At 42.0% G+C, this 12,774-nt stretch overlaps 1 protein-coding gene across 1 annotated transcript in view; it reads left to right on the top strand.

The window, feature by feature from the left end:
* The first annotated feature begins 4,137 nt into the window (after positions 1-4,137).
* The window catches only part of AASDH (aminoadipate-semialdehyde dehydrogenase), a 39,862-nt gene continuing 31,225 nt past the window's right edge, over positions 4,138-12,774 (top strand). Inside the window, exons 1-3 of the mRNA XM_058193764.1 lie at positions 4,138-4,425; positions 8,246-8,489; positions 9,386-9,506. Of these exons, the coding sequence (XP_058049747.1) occupies positions 8,260-8,489; positions 9,386-9,506 (351 nt within the window). The 5' untranslated portion in view covers positions 4,138-4,425; positions 8,246-8,259. The remainder of the gene's footprint in view (positions 4,426-8,245; positions 8,490-9,385; positions 9,507-12,774) is intronic.

A 12,774-nucleotide genomic window follows, 5' to 3' on the forward strand; every position in this document is an offset into this window, starting at 1 on the left:
CCCATAAGAACTAATAATCCAACTCATCAGTTTCTTATCCTGGATTTCTATTTGACACTAAATTAACAGTTGCAGAAAATTTATCCTCCTTCAAGCTCTCAGCTATGCTCTTGAATCCCCTATCTGCACATAAAAACATCCTTAGATGGGATATTAGTTTTTCCAAAAGCACTCCACAAGTTTTGTCTTATATTTTGATCTAGACCTTCCTATTGCTACTCCAACACTCTTAAGCAACTCACGAGACCTGTAGTGAGAAGGGACCTCCTATGGGTCAAACCTGCCAAATTGGGGCAATTGGGGGAGGGGTTGTAGACTAGAAGGGGTTCAACAATGTTTCCTTTATTGCACTTTGCAATGCCCGCAATCTCTCTGCCTTACTGTCCAGTGGGTTCACCTTTGATCAGCCCACAAGTCGTTTAACCCATGAAATCATTTAATATCCCTGGGGCTCCTTAACCTGTCTCTTACTAGGTGTTGTGACCAAGGCCCAAGTAGTGATTACTAAACACAATTCAGTCCTCAACAAACTTATTAAAACAGCTGAGAATTAATTCATTCTCGGCTTCATCCAAAACAAAATTCTTAATAACCAGTCCGTCGGCCTTGTCACCAACCTTTGATGTCTTTGGCAACCTGCCAAAGGCTTTTCTTGGCAAAACCCCCACAAAGTTCAAGAGATGCTGACAAGAAGCACGGAAATCTACGTTGCTTTCCTACAAAGAACCCAACGGCTCGTTGCTGCTCTTTTAAGCCTTATGAGAGGGGCCAATCATTTTCTGGCCTTACTCCTGAGTTGTCCTTTTTTCTTCAGCTGCTCTTGCCTTCTGACAGCTCTTCACATGCGTGCACTAGGAACAGGCTCCTCCTGTTCCTCTGCCTCTCTGCTGTCCGCCTCTGGAGGCTCTGGAGTCCGCACATCGCTCCCAGATGGCCCTGGCCCCATCTCTGCCTCCAATGCAGAACCCTCATCCTGGCCTTCCCCTGACTCCTGGACTGGCCCATTGTCCTCCCCAGTCTCCTCACTGTCCAATTCCGTTGCCAGGTCCACAGGCTGCTGGTGGACCACAACACTAGGTCAAGAGTGAAACAAAAGAATCACGGACAATGCCAAGACAAGTGTTGAGATGCTTCTCCATAGAGAATGATGGAGCCGGTCAGCCACGGCCATGCTCCCGAGATCCCCCCACTTCAATTAAATACATGTTGAATAAAAAGAATAAGGTTTTGTTCACGATGGATGACACCTAGTATTAATTCCCAACATATTTTCTAAAAATTCTAATAGTGTGAAATTTTAATTTTAAAAAAATTATAAGATCATTTTTTTTAAAAAAAATGCTGGCTTCCCATCAGAGAGGCACCAACAGTGTAAAGTCATAATTAAAATCCCCTTTGGGTCATTTAGACTACCTTTATTGTCACTTTTAAAAGTACACTAATCGGCATACATTAAAATGAAATTTTGTTGAATACAGCTTTCAAAAGGTCACCCCACCCACCCCAATATACACTACGTAAACACTAAATAAATAAATACAAAATTATGCATATACCTACATATATGACACGGAGATGTATGCATGCACATGGCGAGAAAAACTAATCTTGCAAGTTTACCAGATGGCATAAAGTAACAAAGCTTTTTACAGAATCTGGTAGTCCTGCTAGAAATAATTCGAAACCTCCTCCTAGTGGGGAGCAACAGAAATTGACTGTGAAGTGGGTGTGTGGGATCTCTAATGATGCTTTGAGTTCTAAGTACATAGCACCTATAAGTAGCATCCCGAATAACGGGAAGTGACCTTCCTATAATCTTCTCAGCTGTCCTTACCACTCTCTGTATGAACTTTCTATCTGAGGCAGTGCTGCCACCAAATCAAACAGTGATGCAGTTTGTTAAAACACTCTCAGTCGTGCTTCTGTAAAAAGTGGGTAGGATAGGGTAGAGAGAATAGTAATAGAATAGGGATAGGAATAGAATAGAATAGGGAGAGAGATGGGGAAGAATAAAATAAGGATAGGATAGGATAGGAAGGATAGGTTAGGTTAGGTTAGGTTAGGATAGGTTAGGATAGGATAGGATAGGATAGGATAGGATAGGATAGGATAGGATAGGATAGGATAGGATAGGATAGGATAGGGCAGGGCAGGGTAGGATAGGGCAGGGCAGGACAGGACAGAACAAGAATAGAAACTGGAAGGGACCTTGGAGGTCTTCTAGCCCAACCCCCTGTTCAAGCAGGAGACCCTATATCCGTAATGGCGAACCTATGGCACAGGTGCCACAGGTGGCACACAGAGCCATATCTGTGGGCATATGAATGTTACCCTAGCTCAGCTCCAGCACGCATGTGCGTGCTGTACAGCTGATTTTTGGGCCCTCCGGACCCACTGGAAGTCAGGAAACAGGCCGTTTCCGTCCTCCCCAGGCTCCAAGAAAGCCTCTGGAGCCTGGGGAGGGTGAAAAACGGGCCTACTGGGCCCACCGGTAACCTTTTTCGTGTGCCAAAAGTGGGGGGAATGTGGGTGGGTCGCATGCAGGGGGGTGCAGAGTGCAGGGGAGCATTGAATTATGGGTGTGGGCATGTGCGCGTGCAACCCCCCCTACACTCCCCCTGCTTTTGGCACGCGACGACGAAAAAGTTAGCCATCACTGACTATACCAGGGGTCTGCAAACTTGGCTCTTTTAAGACTTGTGGACTTCAACTCCCAGAGTCCCTCAGCCAGAAAAGCTGGCTGAGGAACTCTGGGAGTTGAAGTCCACAAGTCTTAAAAGAGCCAAGTTTGCAGATCCCCTGGTCTATACCAGGGGTCACCAACCTTTTGGACCTCAGGGACCACTAAATTCATAATTTTAAATCCCGCGGACCACTAATATGATCTGCCCAATGACCAAGTGGCCATGGCTAGGTGGTTATGTGACTGGGTGGGCATGGCCAACTTGATGTCACTCACATCGAGGGGCACCTCACCGGTCTCTACTCGCCCTTGCCCTGCCAGCCACTCCTCACCTCCCCGCCTGGGCTCCTTAGGCCCCAACAGGAAGCAGTTGTTGGAACTAAGCAGCCACCACAAGAAAGAGCTGGCTCAGTTCAAATTAGATGTGACCGAAGCATAGGCTTTCCAAGCTGAGGGAAGACCTGCGGGAGTGCAAGGCCAGGTACCGGCGCCTGGAGCCTCAATGGGCTGAGATGATCAGCCAGTTCCAGGCCATGAGGCAGTCCCACTGGAACAAGGCCCTCCGGCACTTCGCCACCAATGGCGCTTCTCTCCAGCCTTCACCCAAAGCCCCGCACCAGGAGGCTGAAGCAGAACCTCCAGTCAGAATTTCGGTCTCTCTCCGACCCGCACAAAAAGACCTCAAAGGGGGAGACTCTCTGCAGCAACACAAATATTAATTGCACGTATCTGGCCCAGACACTATAGTTTGAGGATCCCTGATTTAGTGCAACATAAAAAATGCAAATAATTGTTTTGCGGACCATCAAAATTTTCTCATGGACCACCAGTGGTCCACGGACCACCAGTTGGTGACCACTGTCCAGTCTCTTTTTAAAAAAACCTCCAATGATAGAGCGCCCACGATTTCTGAAGGCAAGCTGGTTCCACTGCCTAATTGTCCTCCCTGTTAAGGAAATTTCTTCTTAATTTCAGATGGGGCTTCTCTCTTTGGTTTGTTTCCAACCATTGTTTCTTGTCCTGCCCTCTGGTGCTTTGGAAAATTATTTGACCCAACCCCTTTTCTTTGTGGCAGCTCTTCAAATAGAAAGAGGTGCTCTTCTCATCCGATGCAAGGAAACGCAGATGCAAACTGCATCCTGCATCCCTATTATTATCATCCTCTTCCAAAATGCAGCGGGCAAGGCAAACCCTGCCTTAGAAGCCAGGGGTTCTCCAACCTTGGCCAGTTGAAGCCTTGTGGACTTCAACTCCCAGAATTCCTCACCCAGCTTTGCTCAGAATTCCTCAGCCAGCTTGCCCAGAGGAATTCTGGGAGTTGAAGTCCACAAGTCTTCAAGTGGAGACAGACTCTGTTCAGGTGACGTTGCGTGCAGGCCGGTTCGCTCCTCCTTCGCCTCCTCCCCCTTTTGGCTTCGCCGTCCCTTCTTCCGCCCTTCCGCACCGCGCCCCGCGGTAGGTAGAAAGGAAAGGCTCGAAGGCGACGGGTGCCGGGAAGGCCCCTGCGGGTGGGGAAAGCGCATCCTGCACTCGTTTCCTTTCTCCGGGAGGCTCCTCGTTCCGCAGGTTCCCACGCCGGGCTCTCGCTGCAAGAAGCGGCCCAGGAGTTGCTCTTTTTTTAAAGGCTGCGCGGCACCTGCGTTGATTCCCCACGGACCTTTTCTGCGCTTGCAGAAGTTAAGCAGGCTCTCGGACCTGGTTCGTGCCTTAGGTGGGAGGTTGGGAAAGCATGCTGGAAGCAGGTAACGATGTGTATGTGTGTATTTGTGTCTCTCATCCCCTAGCCAAGAGGACTTTAATGCAGGGGTCTCCAACCTTGGCAACTTTAAGCCTGGAGGACTTCAGCAAAGCTGGCTGGGGAATTCTGGGAGTTGAAGTCCTCCAGGCTTAAAGTTGCCAAGGTTGGAGACCCCTGCTTTAATGCAAAGGTGGGGAACGGTGGCCCTTTTATGACTTGTGGACTTCAATTCCCAGAATTCCCGAGCCACCTAAAAAAAACCCTATTCCTTGTAATTAAAAGCCCACTTTTTCTTACCCCATCTTCTGGAGCTGCCTCCCTTTCTACATAACGTTCCTTGCTTGGAAACAGCTTACAGTAGTGGCCAAAATTGTGGAAACCTTTTGGGGGAAAAGTGTGTTTTCCAAAACTAGCTAATAACACCACTTTTTTTTTGGGGGGGGAGTAGTACCATAAAATTATATATCAATAGAGAGAGAATTTAATCAAGAATGTAATGCAATAACTTTTAGGAAGGGTTTGCTATTAGAATAGCAATTACAGTATAAAGAAGAAAAGTGGAACACGTAGAAAAAAAATGAGATATACAAAAATGATCATAGAAAAAACAAGATATACAAAAATGTCAGTTAATACTTAATTGGGTAACCTTTAGCATGAATTACGGCCTTACAATGTCGTCCCATGGAGTGAGCCAAGTCTTTTAATTCTGCAGCTGTTATCATGTGAAACCAAGATTGAATGATTGCTTCTATTAACTGGGTTTTATTGCTGGGTCGCTTCTGACTAACAAGTTTCTTTAGCCAGCTCCATAGATTTTCAGTTGGGCTATTCCCATGCCATTCCAGCACTGGAATAGGATTATCTTGAAACTCAAAAAACAAAAAAGTGGTGTTATTAGCCATCAAACCTCAAAAATACATTTTTCCTAAAAGTTCCCCCAATTTGACCACTACTGTATCTTGTTTCTCTGCAACCTTCTCTTCATGAGAGTGAATATATGTGGCTCGGGAATTCTGGGAGTTGAAGTCCACAAGTCCTAAAGTGGCCATCCTCACCTGGATCTTCTGGATGTGCAGGAGCTTCTCTGGCAAGCCAAGGATGAAGGCCCCTCTGTGTCTCTGGACACTGCTGTTTGGCTTCCAAACTAAACCTGGTCCTGGCCTGATACAGCCTTCTGAAGTTGATGCCCAAGTGGATATCTAGAAAGCAGGCTGGAAAATATTCCAGTACATCTCCTTATAAACTGATAAAAAGGGTGGGGAAATGCTATTTCCACCGTTTTTAATTTTTAACATAGGAAAATGAGAAATGTGCTGGATCAGAACAGATGGCTCTGGAATTTGTTCCCATGGTGATCAGCTAAATAGTTAACTACAGGAAATCCATAAATTAAGAGTTCAGGGCACAAATGTATCAGAGGTGGGTTTCAGCAGGTTCTGACCAGTTCTGGAGAACCGGTAGCAGAAATTTTAAGTAGTTCAGAGAACCAGTAGTAAAAATTCTGACTCCCAATTCCCAGCTGATTGGGAGGAAATAGGGATTTTGCAGTAACCTTCCCCTGGAGTGGGGTGAGAATGGAGATTTTACAGTATCCTTCCCCTGCCACGCCCACCAAGCCATGCCCACCAAGCCATGCCACGCCCACCAAGCCACACCCACAGAACCTGTAGTAAAAAAATTTGAAACCCACCACTGATATGTATAGAATAGAATTCTTAATTGGGCAAGTGTGATTGGACACACAAGGAATTTGTCTTTGATGTATATGCTCTCAGTGTATATAAGGAGAATAAAATACAACAAGAATAAAAAGTTACAACACTTTGTGAATAGTCAAGGTTACTGATAAGCTATCAAATCATACTAGGAAACAAAAACAATATAAATTGAAAGATACAAACGACATGGTTATAGTAATAAACGGGAAGAGATAGGAAGAGAAGAATAATAGTAATACAGTCTTAGTAAATTATTTGACAGTATTGTGGGAATTAGTTGTTAAGCAAAGCGACGGCATTCGGGGAAAAACTATCCTTGTGTCTAGTTATTTTGGTGTGCACTGCCCTATAGTGTCTTTTTGAGGGTAAAAGTTGAAACAATTTATGTCTAGGATGTGAGGGGTCTGTAAAATTAAAATTCCAAAACAGTATGTGTTTAAGTCAATTCATCAGCTTTGCATGCAACCTCAATGTATTGTATGAAATGTGTTGTCTGTTTGGGGCAGGCCTGACTATAATCACACACACACACAACATTAATACATACATACACATATAACCGCAAAGGTGATGAATTCACCTAAGCACATACTGTTTTGAAACTTTAATATTAATTTTATTTTCTATCCCTGCATTCTATTTTATCTTCGTATATTTCGTTTTGCCTTACTGTACATGTAGTCCTCGACGTACAATCACGGTTGAGCCCAAAATTTCTGTTGCTAAGTAAGATAGTTGTTAAGTACGTTTTGCTCCATTTTGCGACCTTTCTTGCCACTGTTGTTAGGTGAGTCATTGCGGTTGTTAGTTGGTAAAACGGTTGTTAAGTGAATCTGGCTTCCCCATTGAATTTGCTTTCAGAAGGTCACAAAATGCAGTCATATGAATCTGGGACACTGCAACCCTCATAAATATAGAATAGAATAGAATTCTTTATTGGCCAAGTGTGATTGGACACACAAGGAATTTGTCTTAGGTGTATATATATATAAGGTGTATAAGGTGTATAATATGAACCAGTTGCCAAGCCATCTGAATATTGATCATGTGACCATAAGTATGTTTCAACAGTCATAAGTGTGAAAAATAATAATGTTACCTTTTTCAGTGGTCAAGGACTATCTGTACTTCACCTTTGCTCATATTATTGCATCTTACTATAGCTCATGCTTTCATATGGTCAGCTGATCAGTTTTGATCCTATGGGAATGCTGAAACAATTGTAAGTGTGAGAACAGTCAAAAGTCCCTTTTTCAGTATTCAGTTGTAACTGTGAACAGTCAATCGTTAAAGGAATAGTAAGTCAAGAACTATCGGTATAGTAATGCTGCCTCTAACTACAACTTTGGCTTCACAAGGTTACAAACTCGCTTCTTTTAATTCTGTCCAGCTAAATGAGTATAACTTAATGGTTTAAAAAAACCAACTTGAAATTTTACTAGCTCTTTATGATATTTTCTATATTTTATTATTATTTATTTTAATCTTAACAGATGTTTAAGCAATACAGTACAGTACAGTAGTGCTTGCATATGAAAACATGAGTAATTCTTCCACTCTATGTCTGAATTCAGGAATATATCTGGGCTTTCTCTTTTATATAATAAAAAAAATAGAACAAAATCCTGTTGTACTCAATACCACAATATCAGAATAATTATCAGAACTATAAACTATACAATGCATACTTTGGAAAACATTTATTCTATTTTATATAGCTGCCCATTTTGTAGAACACAGCTGTGTACATTAAAATATATATGCCTTTCAAGTTTAAAATTATCTGTTACTGGGTATGTGTTGTAAGTTTTTTTAAAAGAACATTCTTATCTAAATTTTTTACCTCACCTTTATTATTTTTAAATAAACTCAAGGAAGTGAACATAACTAATACTCCTTCCTCCTTTTTTCCCCACAACAACCCTGTGAGGTGGGTTGGGCTGAGAGAGTGACTGGTCCAAAGTCACCCAGCCAGCTTCCATGACTAAGGCAGGACTAGAACTCACTGACTCCTGGTTTCTAGTCTGGTTTATTAACCACTAGGCTAAACTAACTCTCAATTAATTGATTGGTTGTTGTTGTTTTTCTTATTTACATATGCAGGATAAATATAGAGAATGACTCTGCATGAGATGGTTCAGACTGCGGCCAAATTATATCCTGAAAGAAGAGCCGTGTGCTTTGATGCATGTAACCATCAGATTCCAGTTTCTTACATGTACAAGACAGTTATGAGCCTTGCTACAGAACTTACAGACTTCCTGAGGAAAAATTGCAACCTTACTGAAAATTTGGAAATGGGTCTCTACTGTTACCCAGGGATAAACTTACCGTCTTGGATTCTCGGGTAATACTATGCTTTTTACAGTTATATAAATTTGTTAACATAAATGCATGTTATTTATTACCACCTCATTAAGTTTATCATCGTTTTTAAAGTATTTATTCGTATAATATGCCCTATTGAATTTGCCCCCTACAATTTTAATATTGCTATAATAATATATTGTTTTTTAATGGAATATATGACAGTGATGGCAAACTTTTGATGTCCCCGGGTGCCGGCCTGCATGCTGGAAGTGGCACGAGAAACCATCCTGCGTGGTATGCGTGGCCCCGCTGGCCTTCGCGCTTGGGAGAGTGCCAATACTCGAAAGAGCGGCGGTCCATCACGCATGCATGAGCCGGCACCCAAACCCCTGATACTGGCATGGAAGCGCGCCCGATGAACAGCTCACCATCGCGCATGCGTGCAATGTCAACCCAGAAGGTCGGGTCCCAGCCTGCGCATGTGCGATAGAACGTCGCTTTTCCGGGTTCCGCCGCTCCCCCGCGCACAACAGCCAGCTGACTGGCATGCGTGTGATCACAGGAACGTGGAATAGGAGCCAGCGAGGCCGCATATTCTTTGCGGGATGGTTTTGTGTGCCACTTCCAGCACACATGCCATAGGTTTGCCAACATTAATATATGATATTGGCACAAATATCTGTAGAATCTAACTTTTTTGCTTCACAACTTAAGCCACTAGATGGAGTGAGACATACAGAAATAAATCCTCTATTTTTAAAACCTTGGCCTTTTACTATAGGTAGCTGTGTAATTTGGCTTGCACATATATTTAATCTTTGTCTAATATCCTGTAAAATATTACAGAACTACATAGAAAGCCATAAGCTTCTCTGCTGGTAAGAACCCTTTGTAAGTTTGGGTGCCTGAAAGTAGCTTGCTTCATTTTGCTAGACTTCTGCAGGTACCTGCTGCTTATTCTCCCATCGATCCAGATGCCTTGCCCAGTCTCTATATTTCCTTTATGAAGAAATGTGGTTTCCAATACATCCTTGTTGAAGAAGATAAAGTTGATGTAAGTGCAATGCTTCCAATATCTATCTTAACTGGGATATTTAAAATATGTTTGGAATTATACAAACCTGCTTAGATTAGTTTTATATGTACAATGAAGTAAACCCATAGGATTTTAAGTAATTATATCCAGTGGTTCCTTGGTACTCAACTGCTTTGAAACTCATCAAACTTGGTACTCAATGCATTTTGATGCAAAAAATGTTTCCCCTGTACTGATTGATTGTTCGGTACTCAATGCACAAGCTAGAACCTATCAGTTGTTGGCTGCCTTGTTATTATTCCTTTATAGGAAAAAAATGTTTGGTGCTTATTGTTTTTGGAACTCATCATGCCTTCCACAACCAATTAATGTTGAGTACCTTGTAAACCAAGGACTACCACAGTAGGTAGTCCTTGGTTTTACAACTTTATGACTTCATTACAGCTGCTCAATAACTCTTTGAAATTACGATGAGCCCAGAATGGGGACTTCTGGTCATTGCAAAATATCTTGCCTTCCGCACACCTTTACAACTAATTGCAGAGTCACATGACAACAATTTGTGATGCATTTTGTCAATTTCTGCCATATTTTTTTTTTTTGCCAGTTTCTGACAAAAAAAAAAATTGCCCATTCGGATCGCATTTATGACCACAGTGCTTGCTTAACAACTGACAATTCAGTTAATAACCATGATGATTCACTTAAAATCAGGTCTTGTCATGTAGGTGCCTGGACGTACAACTGTTAACAACTTATGACTGGAAATCTAGTCCCAACTGTGGTTGTAAGTTAAGGACTACCTATAGTGATTAAAGCACCAGTGTCAGCCTGCCCCAGATCAGTGTTTGAGAAAATAAAAACCCAACTTCATCATGTTGAAGAATTTGGTAATTTATATCATACAAGTCTGGATGCGGTGAAAGCAAAGCTGGAACTGGAAGTAAATCAAAACCCCAGAGTCATATTCTCTCCTGAACCCTCCCCCCACTAGAGGTCATACAGTAATAGTCCAATGTTTTCTTCCTCCTCAGCTACGTGTAGTTTCACTTCCGATATTCTCCCTCTGTCAATCTTCAGGATGGAATGTGGAATCAGCAGCTGCCGTTACATTCACGCGCCAAAACAATTCAAACATCTATTTTTTAAAAAAAGGCTTTTCTCCTCTCCCCCACATGCAATGTCAGCCAACGCTGGGAACAGTGAAAACCTCCCCCCTCCTCCATAAAGCATGTAAGACATTCAATAGAGTAAACTTTTAACAAGGTAATAAAATAGTTAGATAATCTAGTAGGAGAAATACACTAGCGGAGGCTGACAACCAGGCTAGCAACCAGGAGAACCTTACACACAAAGCCAGCTGGGTAGCCTTGGGCCAGTCACTCTCTCAGCCCTAGGAAAGAGGCAATGGCAGACTGTACTGAAAAATATTGCCAAGAAAACTACAGGATTTTATCCAGACAGTCTCCCAAGAATCAGACATGAGTTTTAAAAAAGCTTACAGTATGTTCAGTTCTCTCAACTTTTTTTTCAATTGCCTTCTTTCCCCCCACCCCCCAGTTATGAAGGTCTTCTCCAATAACTCTTTCTTTCACATTTTATGTCCAAAATATCTGAGCTTTAGCTTCATTATTAATGAGTGCTTTGTATTGAGCTGATGACGATGTTATCCATTCAAATGTTACCCAAAGTTCCACTCCTGGGGATTTTGTGGGCCAGGTCTCTCCACATCTTCCAATCTCGCATCATTTCTTTGAATTGTTCTACGTTCTGGCTGATGTCAGCTTTGATGGTGTCCACCATGTTCTTCGATGGCCTGGTTTCCTTCTACCACTAATTCTTCCAAACTTAATTGCTTTCTCCAGCGAATTCCCCCGCATGACATGACCAAAGTAAGCGAGACTCAGTTTTGTAATTTTTCCTTCTAGTATTAACACCTCTTTGATGTTATGTGCTCCAGTACGTGCTTGTTAATCACCTTGGCTGTCTGAGGAATACACAGGAGTCATCTGCAGCCCCAACAGGTTGATTTTCTTCCTGTCTTGCTTTTTTAAGGTCCAGCTTTCACAACCAAAGGTAGCTAAGGGAAATACAAGAGTGAACTAACCTACATTTGGTTGCCAGTCTGATAGCCTTGCTTTTCAATATTCGGCTCATGTTTTTTTTATTTATTTATTTTATTTATTTTGTCACAACAATATATATAAGCATCACACAAAAAGATTATATAGTATATAAACATATATATGAGGGAATACTAGGAGGTATAAGCATATATATATATATAAGAAGATAAAAAAGAAAATAGGACAGGAACGGTAGGCACGTTTGTGCTCTTATGCACGCCCCTTATGGTCCTCTTAGGAATGGGGTGAGGTCAATAGTAGAAAGTTTTTGGTTAAAGCTTTTGGGATTATGGGAAGAGACCACAGAGTCAGGTAAAGTGTTTCAAGCACTGATGATTCTGTTACAGAAGTCATATTTTCTGCAATCTAGATTAAAGCGGTTAACATTAAGTTTAAATCTATTGGTTGCTCTTGTATTATTGCAATTAAAGCTGAGGTAGTCTTTAACAGGAAGGACATTACAATAGATGATTCTCTGAGTTAAACTTAGGTCTTGTCGAAGGCGACGGAGTTCCAAGTTTTCTAAGCCTAGGATTTTAAGTCTGGTGGGATAAGATATTTTGTTGTTTTCAGAGGAGTGAAGAACTCTTCTTGGAAAATACTTCTGGACACGTTCAATTGTATTGATGTCAGAAATGTGGTGAGGGTTCCAGACAGGCGAGCTGTATTCTAGAATTGGTCTAGCGAATGTTTTATATGCTCTGGTAAGTAGTGTAGTGTTTTTGGAAAAGAAGCTACGCAAGATTAGGTTTACAACTCTTAGAGCCTTTTTTGCTATGTATGTTCATCATTGCTGTGAAATCCAGTGCAATCCAATATTTTATTTCTGGGTGGTATTCACCACTTTGAGCTATATGCGATCCTAGGAAAATGAATTTTTCTACACTCGTCCATCTCTTCAATTCCTCGTCAATTTCTCTTTCGATGTTTCCGTTTGTTGCAGTGGTCATGAGCTTGGTCTTTTTGATGTTCAGAGAGAGACTATAAATCTCACTTCCTTCTTTGGTTTTGTTGACCAGACATTCCAGGCCTTCTTTGGTTTCTGAGAGGAGAGTTGTATCGTCAGCTTATCAAAGATTGTTGATGTTTCTTACACCAATCTTTACCCCATTTTTTTATTTTTCAAGATCTGGCTTCCTCATGATCATTTCGCCATACAT

This window comes from Ahaetulla prasina, chromosome 8, assembly GCF_028640845.1.
Source record: "Ahaetulla prasina isolate Xishuangbanna chromosome 8, ASM2864084v1, whole genome shotgun sequence".
In the NCBI taxonomy this organism is placed as follows: domain Eukaryota; kingdom Metazoa; phylum Chordata; class Lepidosauria; order Squamata; family Colubridae; genus Ahaetulla; species Ahaetulla prasina.